Raw genomic sequence first — 20,757 nt, forward strand, 5'->3', positions numbered from 1 at the left:
TAGTGACCACTGTGGCATGAGAGGAATCAGGATTTAATATTTTAATCATCATTTGCTTTGAAGAAATACTCCCTCTCTTCCTTTTTGATTGTAAAATTTTGAGATAATTATTAATTATTTTTTTTATTAATAATATTTTATTTGTTTTTATCTTAATTAATATATATATATATATATATATATATATATATATATATATATTTTGTGAAGTGGAAAGAAAAAGTATTAACTAGTACAATTGTTTGTCTATTTCATTCATTAGAACATCTTTAACATCAGGTTTAAGTAAGGATATAAGCTTAAGATATAGTCTTTACTAAAGAAATTGGACAGATTTCAACATGGATAATGGATTCTTGTACAAGAATTCTGAAAATATGTACATTGTTCAAAAAGTAAATAAATTTACTCTCTCTCCTTAATAACAAAACACGAGACCAACAGAACGAGAATGTAATAAAGAAATAAAGAATGAGATGAAGAAGAAACAAGCAAACTAAACAAATCAAATAAACAAACAAAAAATAGACATAGGTGGGGGTAATGGTGGAGTTCCGGAAGGGGGAAGGGGGTGGGGCGCGACAGATAAAGAAGAAGAAAGAAAGAAGAAGCAGCATATGAGATGAAGAGAGAGGGAGGAGAAAATAAAACAAAAGCCAACGAATAATGAAAAAAGAAGCACCCTACGAGATAAGGATGGAGAGAGGAGAAAATAAGATAAAAAAAAAGCCAACCATGAAAGGAAAGGGAGAGGAGAAAAAAATATTTAATTTATTAAATATTTTAAAGTAAATTTCATGTGAGACCTACTAAAAAGTTATCCAAAATTCTAAAAAAAAATCTACCACCAAAAAAAAAAATAGAAATCTTGAAAAATATTCAGTCTTACATTAACACTGTGAGGTCTAAAAAACATATTTAAAATCTCAAATTGAAATCTACCGCATGCTACACCCTTGGTAATAGCCACCAAATGCGCTGAAGTCTAGTTTTGTAATCATTGCTTTCATTCTTTTATATTTATTTATCCCATTAAACTATTAAATAATTAAATGTGATATAGCAAAGAAAAAATCCAGACTATCCACAATTCATAATTGTTAATGAAATTGTTTAAGATTTTTTTGGTCTTATATTTCACTTTTAGACTTAAAATTCATTATTTTTAATGATAAACATTTATTGAATTACTTAAATGGTTATGAAATTAAATATATATTTTTTATCATTTAAAGTTAGTTGAACAACATCATGTAATCCGTACTAATGATATTTTTCTTAAACATTACTTTACTTAAAATAACTCTTATAAGCAATGACATTTAAATGATATTTGTGTTGTTACGTTAATATTTAGATTTGACAAAATAAAAAATCTCTCTCTCAATATATATAGTCTCTAATCCAAACATTTATCTATGTATATTGTTACATTAGGCAACATTTACTTTTTACTCTTAAGTCAACTTGTTTATAAACCAAAGCAAGACTAGCTTGAGGGCATATGGAAGCAACATTCACTTTTCAATTCTTAACTTTTAAGTCCGCATTACTTGACCAAAATATTAACGACTTGAAGACAACCGTTATAGAAGTTACATAGTTACACCGACTTTCGGTATTTATCTCATGACATAATTCTCAAACAACTTTGACAATTGAGAATTGCTTTAATTAAGAGCCCCTAAACACAAGAACATCAAGCTCGCTACCTAAAATTGGCATTGTACTTTACCCAACTATACGGGACTATAAATGATAAATGAACTCAAGCAATCAAGTGGCTTTCCACATGGTATATAATAGACCTAACGATTTTTTTCCCGTCAAATATGTTTACATTTATATGGACTCTTCTCTAGTATAAATAACTATTCATTTTTATTCTTTAAGCTCACTCTCTTATTTGAGCATTGGAGTCCATGAAATTCCTATTCTAGTGACTACTACACAACAATTTTGAAATCGAAAAGGCTTTGATATTGTTTTCGAGGGATTGATCAACTGTATATATATGTTATTTTTTTCTTCGTAAGCATCCATTCACAACCAAAGTAATCGCCAAATTGCTTACAAGAGAAATAATTAAACCATATAGTTTCTCCATCTATTAGACATAACATAGATCTTTCTTAGTCACTTTTAGACTTTCAAGAGTAAATTACTGCACCTGAAATTTTGTTAAATTACATATAAACTCCCTGTTTTTTTACCATGTAATGTTCTTCAAAAAATTAGGAGGTGTTGTGTAGGTGTAAAAAAATGAGGGATGTTATGTGTAATTTTAAGAAATATTAGGACGACATCAAATGTGTAATTTTAAGAGTACATTACACCAAAGTCAATTCTCCAATCACTTGTAACGTATTCTCTCTACTCATGTATTTCGAGATGACAAGAAGAGTTCATTATTGGGTTTAAATGTTTTGTTACTAAAAATAACCATACCAATTACAACAAAATGATGGGAAAAAAAGTTACCTTGGCTCTGTCTGATTACTGCATTGAGGGAGATATTTACAATTGTATGTGTTACTATTCTTTTGAGCTGATGGCTGACTCTCAATAAGATCTGGAGAGGTTAGTGTGGGAAAAGAGATGTTATTCTCAATCACTGATGTTTCTCTCCCATCTCCATTACCAGACTTGTTCAGCTTCTGTTTTTTCTTTCTTGTGAACCATGCATTCTGATCCTTGTTTTGGACGACATCCCCATTTAAACCCAAACTCTGTGTGGCACGTACTGTATTTATGCCATAATGTTCCTACAGCAAGTTGACCATATATCAGTAATCCTTTTTCCACTAAACCTTGAAGAGGAAATAGGTAGATTATAATAAACCAGCATGCCATGTACCTTGGCATTCTCAAAGAAAGATTTTAGTCCCTCCAATGACAAATCAAAGTTTTCATATACTCTCAACGGTCTTCTTAGCCACTTTGAAATGAATGCCCTATTTCTTTCTTCCCGAAAGCGTTCATCTATTAATTCCACAAGAATAATTACACCAATTATGATAGAAAAGCTGGTTGAAAGTGTCGAGTTCATATCTATACAAAGAACAGTGTTAAAAAAAACCCTAGTACAAGAATAAACTAGCTGCAATGGCATACTAAAACTCAAGATTATTAGATTCGAAACAAAAAAGGTACTTTGCAAGACAGAACTGCCTGCTTTTATGGTTGCACCATGGGTATAACTGTCATGACTCATGATAAGTTTTATGTTCCATAGGAGAATATTTGCAAATGGTACACTGTCTACTGTTAGAATTATATATTATTCTCTTAATTATCATTAGAGAGAAATTGGAAGTTGTTCATTATTACTTAGATTAGATTGATTCTAAGTAATTAATGTAGATCCTATTTGTTAATTATAAATAAAGGAATAGTGGGTCATTTGACACATAACATTGCATAGTAAATAAGATTGTTATATGATATCAGAGCTTAAATTATTTGTCAGAGAAATAACATGCATAAACCGTCCCCCACTGTCTGTAGGTCCCCGATGGACCTTTTGAGTCGTTGCACTTATTTCGACAACCCTTTCTCCTTTCCCAACAACTTTTCTAACAACCACCACTTGCCTTTAAGCCTTTTTGCTTGCCCCCCTTCTTTTGGTGAGCCCTTCTACTCACCGCACTTTATCGGTGAACTCGAGTTCATTTTTTGGAAACTATTTCGATCATCGTCATCGGCCTTCGTCACAACTCTGACGACCTTTTCAGCTTCCAACCATTATATCTGGTGTGCCGTGGGCTGATCTGTCCAGGTCTGGCCAACGTAAGTTCAGTAGAGCTCTAACGCGCCCACACATGCCACTTTTTTGACGCACTATCTTTAGCCAAACAACGTCGTTTCCAAGCACGTGCAACCATCTATCTGGTCGCGATGACCGGCAATGAGTCACCCACCTTGGGCGACCTTAACCCAATGACAATGGTAATTTTAAAAAAAGTTTCCTTAATCTTGACGAATTAGGTCATTGGATCTTATAAATAGAAGCGGGGTATATCTCATTTCTAGTCTCCTTTTTTAAGTACTGAAACTAATCTGTCCAGTACACTAGGACCACTACAAGAATACAAAGATTAAAAACAATTTAACCTTTTATGTTTAAGATTGTCTCCACAAATGATTTCAATTTGTTAATTTAGATCCTATTATATTTCAAATCTGAGACTCCAAAAAATCCATTCATACAATCAAAAGATTTCCAGACCATTCTCCATTCACTTCTATATGGATAACAACCATGTAATTTGTGATTCTGCTGGATATTATTGTTAGACTGAAATTGCAACTATTTACCAGTATCGTTTCTAACGCATCGCTGAAGAGCAAGCTGGTAATCCAACATGTGAGATCCATTTCTTGAGAAGAAATAAGTTAGTGGTGAGAATAAGCCTGAAATGAGATCAATAAATATCATTGGTAGTAACAAATATTTTGAGCCTAGTCACACATAAAAACAATAACCCCAGACCTTCCAAAGTTATCACTGACATGGCACTTATTTGCAGTATCTGTCTCCGAGTCTGTAGCAACTTTGATTGCCTTGAACAAATTATCAAGTAGATAAATGGCATGCTAACATAAGAATAATAGTATAATACAAATGCCAAACAAATGAGATACCTTGGTAGCACATTCTAGCAAGATAGGGAAACACTGTTTTGAAATATTTGCTTCTTCAAGCTCTCTTAAAGCCTTATCACCAGTCCAACTATACATATAGAAAGCATATGTCATTAAATCCCAGATATAATTCACAAGTTATGAGTTTTATTTTATGAGGCTGTAGCCACCAGAGAACACAACGGTCAAATAATTTTTCAAAATATCAATTCAGTTGCAAGTTTGCAACAGAGGAAAAAGAATTTAATCACTGGAAGTACATAGAGCTTAAAGCAACCCTTCAATTCTCAAATAGTAAGTGACGTGAATGCAAGCAATCAAACAGAAACAAATAAGATCAAAGGATCAATTTCTAATTAACACATTATTAGAGTAGATATCAGAGTAGATATACTTTTATTACAACTAACAGTATCTTCCCAACCCAAGTGGAGTCTCATTTCCCCAATGCCCTTTTATTCAGTTTGATTATTGCAATTCCAATCAATTACTAATTGCAAATAACACTATAAGGCATGTTTACATCAAATCTATAGAAAACCAACTTCTATAATACTAGAAAATTCTAGAGCCTCAAGATCCAAATTACAAAATGAAAAATGCATTCACAAAATAATAATCAATAGAAGCATAAAGAATGACAAAATCCTTAACTTACCACATAGTGCTGAAAATCACGTTTTTCTAGCTTGTTTTTCTTTTGTTCCATCCAACTAGTAAGGTCCTGCACAAATGCAGCACTCACTACAAATATACCGTCACTGAGGATAAACTTATAAGTCAAACATTTCAAACCCAATATATAATCCTATTAGGTGTGTCATTTCATATAGTGGTTGGTAAATTGCAGCATTAATAGAACAAAGTTGCTGGAGCTCCACTTGTAGTTCTTTCAAAGGTATGGCCATATAGTTAAGCATCATTATTAGTAACAATGAAAACAAAAGCTATAATTATTAGAGACAATAAAAATAAAAGCTGTAAGGTTCATAACATACTATCCAAAACATCTTCTTCAATATCCACACTGCCAACATCACGAGCAATGTCCTCTATATTGCTGCAAAGTGTAAGCATGCGAGGATCATTTCATAGAAAAAAACAGGAATAAACTACTACCAAACTATACAAATTTTTCATTCAGCTTTACATTGGATTGCATACAACTGATGGTTTGTGAAAGACATCCGGAATCCATATATTATCTAAAAAAATAAAATAAAGCAAATTCAATTTAACTGGACTTTTAGAACTGTTTCATTGACTTGGCAATTAAATAGAAAGAGAAGAACAGCTCACTGAGCTTCGTCAAGAATAACTATGGCTCCTTTAATATCCTCATCCATTGCTGCCCGAATGACTGGATTAATGATGTAGTTATATACTTATATGGACAAAATACCAATTGTGCATCATTTGACATAGAACAAGCAGCATAATAAGAGCAACCTGAAAGTGGTGGATTCTCAAGGAAAGTGCACGCTGAACGCATCGAGTGTGAGAGTGGTGTCGCCGGAGCGACGAAGAGGGGGATCAATGATAAAGGTGGCGCAATTTAACATGTCTGTCACTTTACGGGGTGAGATGCATGTGAGGGAAGTGTGTCTATAGATGGAGGACATGGATGGAACAGAGGAGAAGACGCGTGTTGGATGAGGCAGCAGGGGAAGTAGCCAGCAAGAGAGTGACACGTGTTGCACGACCCATTACCAAGTAAGATCGGTTAAAATCGAGCTTAATTCTAGGTAAAAAGTCACATATTTAAAAAAAAAAATGACAAGATTAAAAGCAAAATGTAAGTATTTTAGAAAGACAAAAACATATATTAGAATGAAAATAAAAAAAAAGTGGGTCCCTATGCCTGGTGCGACTTGCGAGAGGTGTACTGTATATTGATAAATGAGATGGGATGAATCAGGGGAATCTAGGCGAGTTAATCAGAATGCACTTGAGCGAGAACGAAGGGATAGAGGGGAAGACCTTCGTGGTCACCGGTGGACTGGGATTCGTGGGATCTGGTCTCTGCTTGGAGCTCATACGTAGAGGTGCCGTAGAGGTGCGAGCCTTTGACCTCCGCCTCTCTTCTCCTTGGTCGCGTCCTCTCAAGGACAAGGGAGTCCTCTGCATCCAAGGTTAGCCAGCAGCGTCAATTTCATTTCTTGTTATTTTTTTAGCTGTTGACTGAACAACTTCATAAACAAACTCAAAAGGGGATGTTGCCCGCAAAGAAGACGTGGAAAGGGCCCTTCGCGGTGCCGACTGTGTATTCCACCTTGCGGCCTTCGGAATGTCAGGCAAAGAGATGCTCCAATTTGGTCGCGTCGATGAAGTCAACATTAATGGTACTTGCCATGTTATCGACGCTTGCCTCTACCTCGGCATCAAAAGGCTTGTCTACTGTAGCACATGCAATGTTGTCTTTGGCGGTCAACAGATCATCAATGGGAATGAGACATTGCCCTATTTCCCAATTGATCACCATGTCGATCCTTATGGCCGCAGCAAATCTATTGCTGAACAGTTGGTTCTTAAGAACAATGCCCGCACTCTCAAGTAAATCTCACACTATTTTTATCTGATTTATTTGACGTTACTATTACAACTGGTATCTCTCTTCAATTAATGATATCCTTTCTTTCCCCCATCAAGGAGCGATTCCTCCGGGAATCATCGTCTTTACACTTGTGCTGTTCGTCCAGCTGCAATCTATGGACCGGGTGAAGACAGACACCTTCCAAGGATCGTAACCATGGCAAGGTTGGGTCTCCTTTTGTTCAGAATTGGCGACCAAACTGTAAAATCAGATTGGATTTTTGTGGATAACCTTGTCCTTGCTCTTATATTGGCGAGTATGGGACTTTTGGATGACAATCTTAGCAAGGGAAAACGCCCTGTAGCTGCTGGCCAGGCCTACTTTATATCTGATGGTAGTATTGGATTTGGTTATGTTTCTACTAACCAAGTTACAAGCTTTGCTGAGTCTGACTTCTGAGTGAGTCTTCTTTTTTCAGGCTCACCGGTCAATTCTTTTGAATTCCTGCAGCCTCTACTTAGGAGTTTGGGTTATGAACTGCCAAAGACTTCCCTACCAGTCGAACGTGCTCTTGTTCTCGGGAGGATTTGCTGGGCTGTTTATACAATCCTATATCCATGGCTCAATCGGTGGTGGCTTCCACAGCCATTCATCCTCCCCTCTGAAGTTCACAAGGTCACTCAGTCCTTTTCATGTGTTTTAAATGAGGATGCATAGATGACAGAGCAATTATCATGATTTGTGAATGCTATATTATGTAATTCCACATTTGTTTTTTCAACAGGTGGGAGTGACCCATTATTTCTCTTATCTTAAAGCCAAAGAGGAGATTGGCTATGCTCCCATGGTGACCTCTCGAGAGGGGATGGCTTTGACCATATCTTACTGGCAAGAGAGGAAACGGACAACTCTGGATGGACCGACAATCTATGCGTGGTTGTTTTGTGTCATTGGAATGATCTCACTGTTTTGTGGTGCTTTCTTACCTGATATAGGGATCATGTCCCTTCTCAGAACTACATGTCTATTTGTCTTTCGGTCAATGTGGGTTACAAGGCTGGTGTTTCTTCTGGCTACAGCTGCACATATTGCTGAGGCCATTTATGCTTGGTACCTGGCTAAAAGGGTGGATCCTGCCAATGCAAGAGGATGGTTTTGGCAAACTTTTGCTCTTGGGTTCTTTTCGTTGCGTTTACTATTGAAAAGAGCAAGGAAATAGGTAAGCTTTTCCAGATTACTTGTACAATACAGTACAGGTTACGAAATCAATACTGTTTTCTGTCCATTGCATGAATAAATGGAAACTACCATTGCCAATAATATATTCAACTATCTAAGTGCTAGGAGATTCTTAACTCTGGCCTTGTCAAAACTTGTCCATCATATTTATTGGATATATATTAATATAAAGTGGAAGGGCTAGAATCAAATCAATGACTCATTATATGTTACAAGAGAGAGATTGGAGTTTTTCCAAGGGTGGATCCTGCCTATGCAAGACGATGGTTTTGGCAAACTTTTGCTCTTGGGTTCTTTTCGTTGCGTTTACTATTGAAAAGAGCAAGGAAATAGGTAAGCTTTTCCAGATTACTTGTACAATACAGTACAGGTTAGGAAATCAATACTGTTTTCTGTCCATTACATGAATAAATGGAAACTACCATTGTCAATAATATATTCAACTATCTAAGTGCTAGGAGATTTTTAACACTGGCCTTGTCAAAACTTGTCCATCATATTTATTGGATATATATTAATATAAAGTTGAAGGGCTGGAATCAAATCATGACTGATTATGTTAAAAGAGAGATTGTTGTTTTTCCAAATTACTCGTTCAAAATATATAAATTTGGAGACTCTGCAGAGTGATTTCCAACTACAATAATGCGTGAGAAAAATCCGAGCAGAGGAATGGATCCCTTATCGTGCGTCCTCATTTGTCCATGACCTTGGACCACCCATGTCGGTGTCCCCGTCTCACGATCAACAGGAAAAAAACCCGATATTGCATATTTCAATTTTTTAATTGTTTGTTAAATTCATTTTTTTTGCACAATTTTTACTTTGTTTATGATTGTTTTGTTTGAACAAGTTTTATAGTTTATATATATATATATATATGAATCTAATGGGACTAGTTTTACATCCCTAATTAGTCAAAGAAATGTTCAAAATTGTTTTAGGATGATCATTTTCGCTCACTTTAAAAACATGAAGGATTGAATTTTTTGAAAGATAAAGAATTGTAGTAAATATAATTGGAAAACATAAAAGAACAAAAGTTTATATTAGTCTATATATTATTTAGAAATTCGGTCCTATTTTCTTGAAACTTATTTTGTTTTATGACAGTTGTTTACTTGTCATGTAAAATAGATTCTCAATTTCATCGGTTGGCATTATCATTAATGGTAATGGTTTATAATTTATGTTTTTTCATAATATTAAGAACTAAAATCGTGATTCACTCTTGATTTGCTCTGAATATTCTCAAGTTTTTTTCTTTATGGACTAAACCTAATAACTAAAATGGATCGTAGATATTATTTTTAAAAAAGTTGGTCCTATTTTGCATTAAATCTTCGAAGAGAAAGCTTTATGACAATAATATTGTACTCAATCAACCAGAATTATCTCATGTAGAGAATATTTGTTGTTTTAAACAACAAAAAAAGTGGTCCTATTTCCTTGAAACTTATATTATTGAATCACAATTTTTTGATTGCCATGAAAATTGTCTCTTCATTTCATCTAACATTATTTTAATAAAATGAGAGTTATTGTGATTATCAGAATATGATAATGCCTAAAAGAAGAACGGACATGCTTTCCTAGTTGATATGACTCACAAAATAGGTCTTTTATTTTTTCAAGACTTAGAATCATTATTTTTAGTTTAGATAAATGTGGGTGCCCCAAACGTTCATGAAGGACCTTTGGTGATGTGACAGCACTGTAAACCCAAGAAAAATTAGGCTTGAGATAGTAAAGACTATGAGATTCATGTCCTACACCAATCGTTCGACCTGTACCACATTCCTGTATGACAAAGGAGTTATGTTGAAAGGGTTTACTGTAATGTGGTGTGGTGGATCATGGATGACCACACTTTGTCTTTATTTATAATAATCAAATAGAATCAATATTGATTACATAGGATCAATGTAATTAATGAGTAATAAGGACTAATCCCTTAATTGCTATCTAATAATAAACAAGAGAATAAAATAAAATCCCTTAAGTGGAAGCTCCAGCCTTCGCCACTAGTCCATGACATGGTTGTGCTGTGCATCCCTGGGTGAGTCGTCACCACCTCTGAATTCCACTGGTGGTTGCTTGTGATCACTATCATGGTGGTTGTCACTGATGGTGGTTGCTACCAAGCCCTCTGCTCATCTCTCATAGGGAAATGGGTCGCAGTTTGCTTCTAAACTGTCTAAACACCCAATCTTTGCAATGCTTCCACAAGAGATTCTGTTGTACCCCAATATGTGATTATTAATAAGATTTATGTGTGAACATACAACCCAACATTCAGATATATTCTTTCAACAGTCGCAATGCAACATTCTTACCATTTAGCTAAACTGGACACTATTTCCATATATTTTAGATTAATATAATTCACTACTACATCAAGTGCAGTAATTTGGAAAGTCTAAAATGATTTTTAATTCGAATGTAGTTAGTTGCAGGGGCTAATAATTAGTTATTCTAAATGAAGGAATATTTATGTTCATGTTATCCTTGGTACTCAAGCAACACATTAAATTTCTGTATCAGGTGAACCATTTTGGTTCTTTTGTGAGATTTATCTTTAATCTCCCTGCACCCACAGATCAAATTCCTGCAAAAATGGTACTTACCACTCTTAATTCTGCTGTACATTGGGCAACTTCTTCACCATGTGGTCCAGTGCATATTAACTGCCCTTTTAGAGAGCCTTTGGAAAGCAGTCCCTGCAGATGGTTGTCAAGCTGTTTATCTGGGTTAGACTTGTGGATGGCTAATGCTGAACCATTTACCAAGTATATTCATATGCAATTGTCTCATACTTGTTTAAATGCTCCTGGTGAAATGACTGAAGTTTTAAATCTGATTCCAAGGGCCAATAATAGTCTTCTATTATTTGGTGCAATCCATACAGAGGATGAGATGTGGGCTGCTCTGCTTTTGGCTAAACACCTTCAGTGGCCTGTTGTAGCAGATATCTTGTCTGGGTTGCGGCTAAGAAAACTTTTAACTTCTTTTCCTGATATTGAAAGAAACTTTATATTTGTTGACAATCTTGATCATGCTCTTCTCTCAGATTCTGTCAAGGGCTGGTTAGAGGTTGATGTGGTTATTCAGGTATTATGACTTATTACTAAATTTTACTGATTCCCCGTCTATTTCATTCTATAATTTTAATTTTCCTTTATATGTTATGTTTCTGCATATTCATTTTTTGACATGATAGTTATGCCTTTTCCACATGTTCCCTTCCTCCTTTTTTAAATTTGAACCAGATAGGAAGCAGGATAACTAGCAAACGGATCTGCCAAATTATTGAGGATTGTGCTCCTTTTTCATATATTATGGTTGACAAGCATCCACATCGTCATGATCCAACACAGATTGTAACTCATCGTATACAAACTTCCATTTTTGAATTTGTGGGCTGTGTACTTAAAGCTGCAGTTCCGCATACAAGGAGCTTGTGGAGCACTTCCCTACAATTGTTGAGTAAAATGGTATTAATTTCAGTAATGAAAAGTTACTTCTTGTTATGGTAATATTGGCAATGTTTTCTTTTACATCTAATCAGATGTATTCCTGTGGTATCTTATCTTGAAGTTTGAAGTCAGTTGAAAGCACTTGAATACGAGGAAAAGATTGACTAAGTGCTCGAGGAGAATGATTCCCCAGCTCTTTATTTATAATAATGGAATTGAATACAATAATGATGGGATCCCTTGATTATAGGGATTTACAATTATAATCAATTACATAAAAACAGTATCTGAGCAAGAAATAATAACGAAAATCAGGAAACAAAATAACATCTCAACACTCCTCAAGCCAGCTTGGAACAAATGTAGGATATCCTTGGCCCTCTAAGTGACTTATTATAGATGTCTGCAAGCTGATCATTTGAATTTACAAATAAAGTGATAATTTCTCCAGAAATTATCTTCTCTCACATAAAGTGACATCTAATTTGAATGTGTTTAATGTGATCATGGAAGACCGGATTAGATGCTATATGCAAGGCTGCTTGGTTGTCACAAATAAGTTTCATGGACTCCATATTGTAAAATTTGAGTTCATTAACAACTTGCTTCAAGCAAATCAGCTCACATGTTTTTTTTTTATAATTATTAGCAAAGATTAATATATATATTAATTGGGGCCCATTTTTCTACCAGGACTTTTTTTTTCTTTTCTTTAATTTTGTTGTCTTTACCTTTAGTTTCTTTAATTTAATTTCAGCAGTTAATTCCACTAGTTTAATTTCAGTCATTGAATAAAAAAATTACATGATAGAGACATAAAAAGTTAGTAATTGGCTGTGACTTGTTCTGGATGAATTGATGCATGAGATATTGTGTACTAATGAGATAATTGTGAAAGTTTTGATTCTTTTCTGAGCAGGCGTCATTGTGAGTGATGAAGTATGAATCGAAAGCACAAGAGTAAAGAGGTTAGCATGTTTGAACGGATATCATAGTATGGTAAATCAAGCACTTCATAAATTTTCGGTGAGATGTGTGACCTTGTAAGTGTGAGAGAACAATTGTTCTTAATTTCCTGATTTTGAATGATTCTTAGATTGTTTGGGTACATACATAGGGTGGAAATGATCAATGTCTTGTTTGTTTTTCTTAGCGACTTAGCTAAATAACCAACCTATTATTTGAATGAATCCCTTGCACCCTGTTAAGCCTAATGCAATTAATTGGTTTTTTTTTCTGAGCCTAATGAAATAAATGACCACCTTATCTTAGGTTGTAGGAGAGCACGGGTCAAGGCAAATTTACCCTTAATTTGGGGGAGTTGGAATTTTGGTTGGGTGAAAAAAAATTCAAAAACATCACCAATAACACACATGCAAAAATAAAATATGTTAAGTTGCTGCCGTACCAAGTCAATTTCTATTGTAAAAAAAATGAAAAATAGAAAAAAGCAACAAAAAAAAAAAGAGAGAAGCAAGCCATGAGTTCAAATAAAAAGTTGATAGCAACTTAAGTCCAAATAAATTTTGTGTGTTGTTAGGAATAGAAGGCAGTTGGGTCTTTTGAGATACAAGTCATGGGTTATTAGGTAAGTGCTCTCTTATAACTTAACTTTGTTTTCCCAAGAAAAATCATGAGTTCCTTGTTAGCCCAGCCAAGTTACAAGCCTAAAAAGCACTTAGTGATCCACAATATGTATGTATGATTGCTTTAACTAAGAAGAAGTGCAAAGTTGAAAACATTGGTTCAACTGTTGATTTTGAAAATATTCAAAGTCGAGACACTTGTGCGCTAAGAGAAACACTGACCTTGTGAGAAATGAAGTGTGGTAAGTCTGCCTTGATGAAATTTTTACTTGCTAACCTTTTTAATCTCCATGTGTATTCCTTCATGCTTCCATCACAAGATCAAGACAAATGCAAGCTTAAGACCATTCATTGAAAGGTTTGAAAGGATTTGCAGTTATCTCATGTGTTGGCACACTCAGCACTTGTCTTTTTCTTGAGGACAAGCAAATGTTTTAATTTGGAGAGTTGATAACTGCGGAGTCTGAACTAATTTGATAGTCAATTTTAGCTAATAAATGGGTGTAATTTCTTTACTTTATTATTGTTTTTAAGGAAATAATGAAGAAATTAACATTTTTGCAATTTTATATTAGCAGAATTCAAAAACAAAAGATTTCAAGTACTTTAGAGGAAAAATTGATGCAAAAACTAGAAGAAAAAATCTTGAAGAAAAGTTGAAAGAATTGGACAGCTCGCTTAGTGCGTGCTGCAGGCTTAACGCGGAGAAAGCCCACAGTGAAGCCCAAATGAGTGCTTAGCGCAAAATGAGCGTGAAAATTAAGGAGGAGGAAGCAGAAGAAAAAATACACCGAGTATCAGAGCTATCCAAAGTCTGGGCCTATCCCTTAGGGGAAACCCCTCTCTCTTCTAGTCATTCTCCTTTTTCTTGTTATTAGTCATTCAACTATTTCTTTCATTAGCTCCTGAAGTGTAAAATCTGTTATGGCTATAAAAGGCTAAACCCATGTTGTTGAGAGCCTAGAGGTCAACTCTTGTAATGTAAATCTTTCCTATTATCTATTTAATGTAATTTTGTTTCTATTATTCTTCTCTGTACTTTTCTGTTATTATGATCTGATCACCCGTATAATTTTAGAGGGTAATACATTGAAAAATGGTTATTTTCCAAAGAACTAGGGAAGGGTATCTAAATAAATTCATTGCTAGAAATAGATTGACATTTATTTTGCCCAAGAATTTTTGCATCTCTTATTTTAATGTGGTTTGTTATTTTATCTCTACAAAGAAATTTGGGAGAAAAGGATAAATAAACTAGACCCTTCGTGCAGGAAACCAAAGATAGGATAATTCACTAGATGCGGGTGGAAACAATCTCACCACCTGAAATAGGACATAGAATCATGGATTTAGTTTCTCATTTTTTTTGGGCTATCGCTTGTAGTCTACATGGTTGAAGTTTGAGAAAGACACATTGTCCAACTTGATAATGCAGCGCCCCATGGACTTTATCAATTTGAGTCTTCATGCAATTTCAGGCCTTCATAAGAATAACTTGCAACTGCTAATAACATAACTTTCTAGTGTGATTTGGTTGACTTCCTCCACATAGGACGGAACTATAGTTCCCTTAAGCAATGGTAGGGGATTCCAGCCATGTAGAGCGTCAGATTGTATTTGGTATTGTAGAAAATACATTGGAGCTGTGGTATTTGATATTGTAGCAAAAAGTTGCCTAGCTTAACTAGTGAGGATATTGTCTAGGCTTGTGCCCTATTAAACACTTGAACTAGGTCTCCAAACATTTGTTAATCATCTCTACTTGCCCATCAGACTGTGGGTTGCAGGCTGAACTAAAGTTGATTTTGATTCCTGCTTTCTTGAATAATTCGGTCCAAAAGTGCCTTAGAAAAACCTTGTATCTACTAATCACCATGCTAGCTAGAAATCCATATAAATAAACACTCTCAAATTAAAATTGATGCAAGAGCAAGTACAATGAAGGGATGACTAAGTGGAATAAATGGGGGTACTTAGTAGGGCAATCCACCTCGATTAAAAGACACGTGACTTTTTCCAGTGTTTTACATCATTATTTGATTCATTTTCTCTCTCTTCTTGTTGTCTCATGACCTCAACTACTCAGATTTGACTTCTTTGGTTCAAATCATGCACTATAAGATTAGATATAATCTAGCCCAATGACTTTCCTAGAGACATGAGCCTAGCTACATTGCTTTCCCAGATTAATCAGCCTAGCCTCACAATGTTAGGAATAGAATTGAAATGATGAAGAAAAAAAGAATTTTACTAAATATAAGAAAAGAACCGAAAGTAGAAGAGAAAAATTCTTATCCTTCTTCCCGTATTTATATCTAATAAAACCCTCTAATTAACTATAACTCATTAATAGTCCAATTATCTTAACTAACCCTTCCTTATCCTTGTATCCTAAATCCACACAACTTTACCACAAGTATTACTAAACCCTAAACCCCAAACCCCAAACACCAAACCCTAAACCCTAATTTGTTAGGGTTACGTGAAAAATTAGGGTTTGTGTGTAGTTGACTAAATAAGGCTAATGGTTAGGTGACTAATTTGGGTTTAGTATCACCTAACCAATTAGGGTTTATGGTTATTTGATAAATTAGGGTTAGTTGACTAATTAGGGTTTATGGGTATTTGAGAAAGTAGGGTTTAGGGTTACTTGACAAATTAATGTTTATGGGTATTTGACTAATTAGGGTTTATGGGTACTTGACTAAGTATGGTTTAGTATTACTTGACCAATTAGGTTTTAGGGTTACTTGACTAATTAGGATTTAGGGGTATTTGACTAATTAGATTTTAGTGTTACTCGACCAATTAGAGTTTAGGGTTATTTGACAAATCATGATTACTTGACTAATTAGGATTTAAGGGTTTAGGATAGATTCGCATATAAAAATAGATTCAATTTTTTTTCGGAAAAATTTTTTAAATCAAAAAGAAATGTTCGATAACAAAGATAGTTGATCGGTTAATTCAATAATAAGTAAGAAATGGGAGTTAGTATTCCATTTTTTTGATACCATTCGACCAATCCAATTAAATTGTTTACTTATTCAATTTCAATAATTGAATTCTTAAGTTTATCCCAGTCATTTTTTAAATTTCAATTGGATAAAATCTTTCAAAAGTTTTTTTATTTTTTTCTATCATTATAGACAATATCATCTATTTACTAATTAGGGTTTGTTGTTAGTTGACCAATTAATATTTAGGGTTATTTGACATATTAGTGTTACTTGACTAATTAGGGTTTAGGGGTATTTGACAAATTAGGGTTTAGGGTTACTTGAAAAATTAGGTTTTATGGGTATTTGAGTAATTAAGGTTTATGTGTACTTGATTAATTAGGGTTTAGTGTTACTTGAGCTATTCGGGTTTAGGGTTATTTGAAAAATTAGGATTACTTGATAATTAGTGTTTAGGGTTACTTGACAACATAGGGTTTAAGGTTGCTAACTACTTAGGGGTTTGTGGTTATTTTGACTAATTAGGGTTTAGGGTTATTTGACAAAATAGAGTTTTGGATTACTTGACTAATTAGGGTTTAGGGTTGCTTGACAACATAGGGTTTAGGGTTGCTTGGCAAATGAGGGTTTAGGGTTACTTGACAAATTATGATTTAGGTTACTTGACTAATATGGTTTAGGATTGTTTGACTAATTAGGATTATTTGAGGTTTAACATAATAATGTGATTGGGTCATTAATTTGATATTCACATATTGCACAAACAAAAATAAATAAAAACCTTATCAAATAACACTAAATAATAAATATTGTTCAATGATGTTGCATACATTATGCGAATGAAAAGGGTAAGAAGGCAAGAGAGGTTGAAAAAATGCATTGAGTTGATGATTAGAAGGGAAAAAAGAGAGCAGGAGAGATTTTTAGAAGAGAGAGAAAATAAAAGAAGGTAAGAAAAAAGGGATGCAAGCATTCAATCTTCTAAAAATCTAAAGAGAAATAATAAAACGTAAATGTAATAATAAACCTAAATAGACTCTTTTTCCTATTCTTGCCTAATGTCAATAATATAAGATGTTCAATTTTATAATTATGTTGATAATTTTCTTTTATATATATAGATAGTGAATAAAAGGTAAATGTAATAATGATTATTTTTCTCCTATTCTTACCAATATCAATAATATAATGTCCAATCTTATAATTATGTTGGTGGTTTTCTTTTATATAGAGAGAGTGAGGGTTTGGTTTCATATCCATTAGTGATGAATTTGGCGGTGTCGGCGTTGGGAGGGTGGAGGGTGTGCAATGGAGCAATGTTTTTGCTTGAGGGAGGCGGTAATGGTTTGGGAATGAGAAGTGGGAGAGTGTGCAATCGGAGTGAGGCTAGTGGAGTCAGAGTCGGAGTGAGTCAGTTAAACGGAATGAATTTCATTAGAATGACACGAAAATACACCTAACTTAGAAAACAAAGAAGTAACTATGAAATAAATACCAAGGCAACTGCATAATTCCACGAATATGAAAAATAAAACAGCAAAGTTAATTGTTCTAAAACGTATTACGTTATAATCAAGGTTTTGTTATATTATTATGCTTTTAGGTGTGCATGAACTTTAGGTCTCCATACATCGTTTTTGAACTTCATGTTTTAAATGACCATCCTTCTCTGTTAATGTAATAAAAAATTGTTAACAAGGATAATATTGGTGGATTTCTAAGGTTCTAGTTAGTAAGAAAAGCGGAGAGGATTTTCATTAGAATGACACGAAAACACCTCGATATTTCCATTAGAATGACTAAAAAACATAGAAGCAGCTATGAAATAAATCCCAAGGGCAACCACTCCTTAAACGGATTAGGATACACGCTCGAGAGAAGCATAGAGTAAATTGGTAGTCATAAAATTCTACTTCCAAATCTTGGACCAATTTATTCGTTCTAAAGGTGCCTCTTGTCCAAGTCATCAAAGTAAGCATGTTCCATTGCTTTCTTTGCAGAAATCCTCTTGGAAGGCTCATATTTCAACATTTGCTGAAAAGAAAGAGAAAAATATAATGAAAAAAAAAAAAACAGGACTTAGATGCCAGATGACAGTTAGTTTAGGAGTAGCTTACAGATAGCAAATCCAGTCCAAGCTCATCCAAACTTGGAACAGCCGTTGACAGACTTTGAGGGTTCCATTGAGGGTATTCATGCCAGTTCATTAGTTTACTCACGCCTGGCCACACGTCTTCGTTGGGAGTACCCAATAGCCTGCACTAACAGGGTAGAATTATAAACAGAATGAAGCAAACTAAATAGGTGACACGCACAATACATAATAAACATATATCATAGCGTCACCTGAATATATGCAGGAGTTGTTGCAGTTCGGAATCACCAGGAAAGAGTGCTTGTTTGGTGACAAGTTCGGCTGTAATTTAGATGCAAATAACATTAGTAAACCCTCAAACTCACATACAATTGGGATGTAAATAGAATTAGTAAACCCTCTACCTCACATACAAGCTTACCAAATATGCAGCCTACGGACCAAATGTCCACCGCCATTGAGTAATGGGTAGCACCCAAGAGGACTTCAGGAGCTCTATACCACAGGGTTAGTATCTCATGTGTATATTTCTTAATCGGCACAGTAAATGCTCGAGCGAGTCCAAGATCAGCAATTTTAAGCATCATGGTTTTTGGGTCCATCAAGAGATTGTGAGGTTTCAAGTCCCTTAATAATAAAGATTGAAAGATTCATCAATTGATATTCGAAGGAGGTGTGAGAGAAATGAAAGGGAACTAGAGTACCTGTGCAAGATCCCATGACCGTGGCAGAAAGCAACGCCCTTGCAAAGCTGGTACATCAAGCTTTTGATGGTTTGGGGTGGAACGGTTTGTCCAGTTTGACGGAAAGAGCGAATGAATTTCTTGAGATCGGTGTCCATGTACTCAAAGACCAAGTAGAGCACTGTCTTCCCTTCCTTGTTCTGACCTTGTTTGACATCCATTAACCTAACGACATGGGGATCGCGAGAGAGCATTCGCAGAATGGAAACCTCACGGAGAGTGGTGGGAGGGACACCTTCTTCGTCCTCGTGGAGACGAGTCTTCTTCAGAGCCACGATCTTCCCCGTGGCCTTCTCTCTTGCTCTGTACACCTTCCCATATGTCCCTTCTCCCACCTTTTCAAGCTTCTCGAATGCCTCCTTCGCCGATAACACTCCTCCTCCTCCTGGCTTCTCCATCTCTCTCTCTCAATTGAGTCCTTCTTCGCCGATAACACTCTTCAATTCAATTATATAGGCCGTTGCAACATTTTTAAATATAATAAATAAATCAGAAATCGAATCGTTGAGCAACGGACACTTGCCTGCCTGCCTTTTGAATTTCAAATCCCGCCGCTCCCCTCCCCCTCCCTCCTAAGTCCTAAACAGCAAATTAGGAAAATAAATACGTTTTTATTTTTTATTTTTTTTTTCCTTTTCTCTGTTTCCAGCAAAATATATTCATTCCTATCTTGGATAAGTAGAAATGCCATATAATAATGATATATTAAATACTTACATTTTAAATTTGATTAAATATTAAGAATAAAATTAAAAGAAAAATATTTACTTAAATATGCTTGAAATTATAAAACAATATATATAATGTATAAAAATTCAGGTATTATCTTATGAGTAAAAAAATAAAAATAGTATTTATTATATATAAATATATATAATTATGGGTACATTATATTTTTAGTTTCCGGATTTTTTTATTCTTATGACTATAATCATTTAATTTTATAGAGATTTATCTGTGTCTCCAATATTTTTCTTAATATATATATATATATAATTACTGAAAAAAATAATGATAATTTTTAGGAAATTTTTAATGAAATTATATTTCATTTTTTTCCTTTTAATGAGTTTGTTCTTAAATTTAAATCTATGATAAATAATTATTTTTGTCTCTTAACATGTAATTTGATGATAGATGCATTCCAAAAAGACGAAAGTAAAAATACTTTTGATTAATATTATCCAATATTTTTTTATTGTATTAACATGTTTTTAAACAAAATTATCTAAATATAAATCATGTTATGACAATTTTTTAATTTTTTTTCTATCAAACTTTACAATATATTTTAAATTGGAACTTATGTATGAAAATTTAAATTCAAATATGTAATCTTTGGATATAATCCTAACAATTTAAAATTTAAAACTAACTAAAAGGATAAGAGGGATACATATTTTTCTAAAATGGCAAAAATTACTTTAAATTTGAAATTAAATTAATAAAAATATTAGTGACGATATTAGTATATGGCCTTC

The 20,757-nt window shown here is 34.2% G+C and overlaps 3 protein-coding genes and 1 long non-coding RNA gene across 16 annotated transcripts; 2 read left to right on the forward strand and 2 right to left on the reverse strand.

Annotated features, from left to right (window-relative positions):
- Positions 1-2,345: 2,345 nt before the first annotated feature.
- On the reverse strand, positions 2,346-6,339 carry LOC100785206 (uncharacterized). 11 transcript variants are annotated; one of them, XR_005889454.1, is made up of 9 exons: positions 6,094-6,339; positions 5,944-6,004; positions 5,643-5,704; positions 5,303-5,368; positions 4,645-4,732; positions 4,493-4,563; positions 4,318-4,413; positions 2,858-2,982; positions 2,346-2,765 (listed from the first exon to the last, which is right to left on the reverse strand). It is a non-coding gene; the product is annotated as an uncharacterized lncRNA (long non-coding RNA). The 11 variants fall into 11 exon arrangements; XR_005889458.1 differs by having other exon boundaries at positions 5,303-5,388; XR_005889459.1 differs by adding an exon at positions 5,795-5,849 and having other exon boundaries at positions 4,318-4,563.
- A 145-nt stretch (positions 6,340-6,484) lies between these two features.
- Positions 6,485-8,497, forward strand: LOC100784676 (short-chain dehydrogenase/reductase family 42E member 1). The gene is made up of 5 exons (XM_003550399.5): positions 6,485-6,776; positions 6,855-7,197; positions 7,294-7,571; positions 7,656-7,852; positions 7,962-8,497. Exons 1-5 carry the CDS (start codon positions 6,554-6,556, stop codon positions 8,394-8,396), a joined length of 1,476 nt encoding a protein of 491 aa, XP_003550447.1. The 5' UTR covers positions 6,485-6,553; the 3' UTR covers positions 8,397-8,497.
- Positions 8,498-8,634: 137 nt separating this feature from the next.
- LOC121173896 (protein PHYLLO, chloroplastic) lies at positions 8,635-14,504 on the forward strand. 3 transcript variants are annotated; one of them, XM_041011559.1, is made up of 5 exons: positions 8,635-8,749; positions 10,961-11,527; positions 11,686-11,910; positions 12,812-12,860; positions 14,057-14,449. In XM_041011559.1, exons 2-4 carry the CDS (start codon positions 11,033-11,035, stop codon positions 12,821-12,823), a joined length of 732 nt encoding a protein of 243 aa, XP_040867493.1. In that variant the 5' UTR covers positions 8,635-8,749; positions 10,961-11,032; the 3' UTR covers positions 12,824-12,860; positions 14,057-14,449. The 3 variants fall into 3 exon arrangements, with proteins under 3 accessions (XP_040867493.1, XP_040867492.1, XP_040867494.1); XM_041011558.1 differs by lacking the exon at positions 12,812-12,860 and having other exon boundaries at positions 14,057-14,504; XM_041011560.1 differs by lacking the exon at positions 14,057-14,449 and having other exon boundaries at positions 12,812-14,042.
- A 3,663-nt stretch (positions 14,505-18,167) lies between these two features.
- LOC547738 (cyclin-dependent kinases CDKB) lies at positions 18,168-19,705 on the reverse strand. Its single transcript, NM_001250191.3, has 5 exons — positions 19,238-19,705; positions 18,955-19,160; positions 18,785-18,854; positions 18,556-18,694; positions 18,168-18,472 (listed from the first exon to the last, which is right to left on the reverse strand). Exons 1-5 carry the CDS (start codon positions 19,672-19,674, stop codon positions 18,380-18,382), a joined length of 945 nt encoding a protein of 314 aa, NP_001237120.2. The 5' UTR covers positions 19,675-19,705; the 3' UTR covers positions 18,168-18,379.
- Between the last annotated feature and the right edge of the window lie 1,052 nt (positions 19,706-20,757).

Source organism: Glycine max, chromosome 17 (assembly GCF_000004515.6).
Source record: "Glycine max cultivar Williams 82 chromosome 17, Glycine_max_v4.0, whole genome shotgun sequence".
NCBI classification, from domain to species: Eukaryota; Viridiplantae; Streptophyta; class Magnoliopsida; order Fabales; family Fabaceae; genus Glycine; species Glycine max.

Bases quoted from the DNA above. Each gene is read 5' to 3' on its own strand.
- LOC547738 (NM_001250191.3), bottom strand. From the start codon at position 19,674: ATGGAGAAGCCAGGAGGAGGAGGAGTGTTATCGGCGAAGGAGGCATTC. The intron at 19,161-19,237 runs GTACTCTAGTTC...TTTATTATTAAG, and splicing joins GGTCATGGGATCTTGCACAG to GGACTTGAAACCTCACAATC. The intron at 18,473-18,555 runs GTAAGCTACTCC...CTTTCTTTTCAG, and splicing joins TTGGACTGGATTTGCTATCT to CAAATGTTGAAATATGAGCC.
- LOC121173896 (XM_041011558.1), top strand. From the start codon at position 11,033: ATGGTACTTACCACTCTTAATTCTGCTGTACATTGGGCAACTTCTTCA. The intron at 11,528-11,685 runs GTATTATGACTT...AATTTGAACCAG, and splicing joins AGGTTGATGTGGTTATTCAG to ATAGGAAGCAGGATAACTAG. The intron at 11,911-14,056 runs GTATTAATTTCA...TTATATTAGCAG, and splicing joins TACAATTGTTGAGTAAAATG to AATTCAAAAACAAAAGATTT.
- LOC100784676 (XM_003550399.5), top strand. From the start codon at position 6,554: ATGAATCAGGGGAATCTAGGCGAGTTAATCAGAATGCACTTGAGCGAG. The intron at 6,777-6,854 runs GTTAGCCAGCAG...CAAACTCAAAAG, and splicing joins GGGAGTCCTCTGCATCCAAG to GGGATGTTGCCCGCAAAGAA. The intron at 7,572-7,655 runs GTAGTATTGGAT...TTCTTTTTTCAG, and splicing joins GGCCTACTTTATATCTGATG to GCTCACCGGTCAATTCTTTT.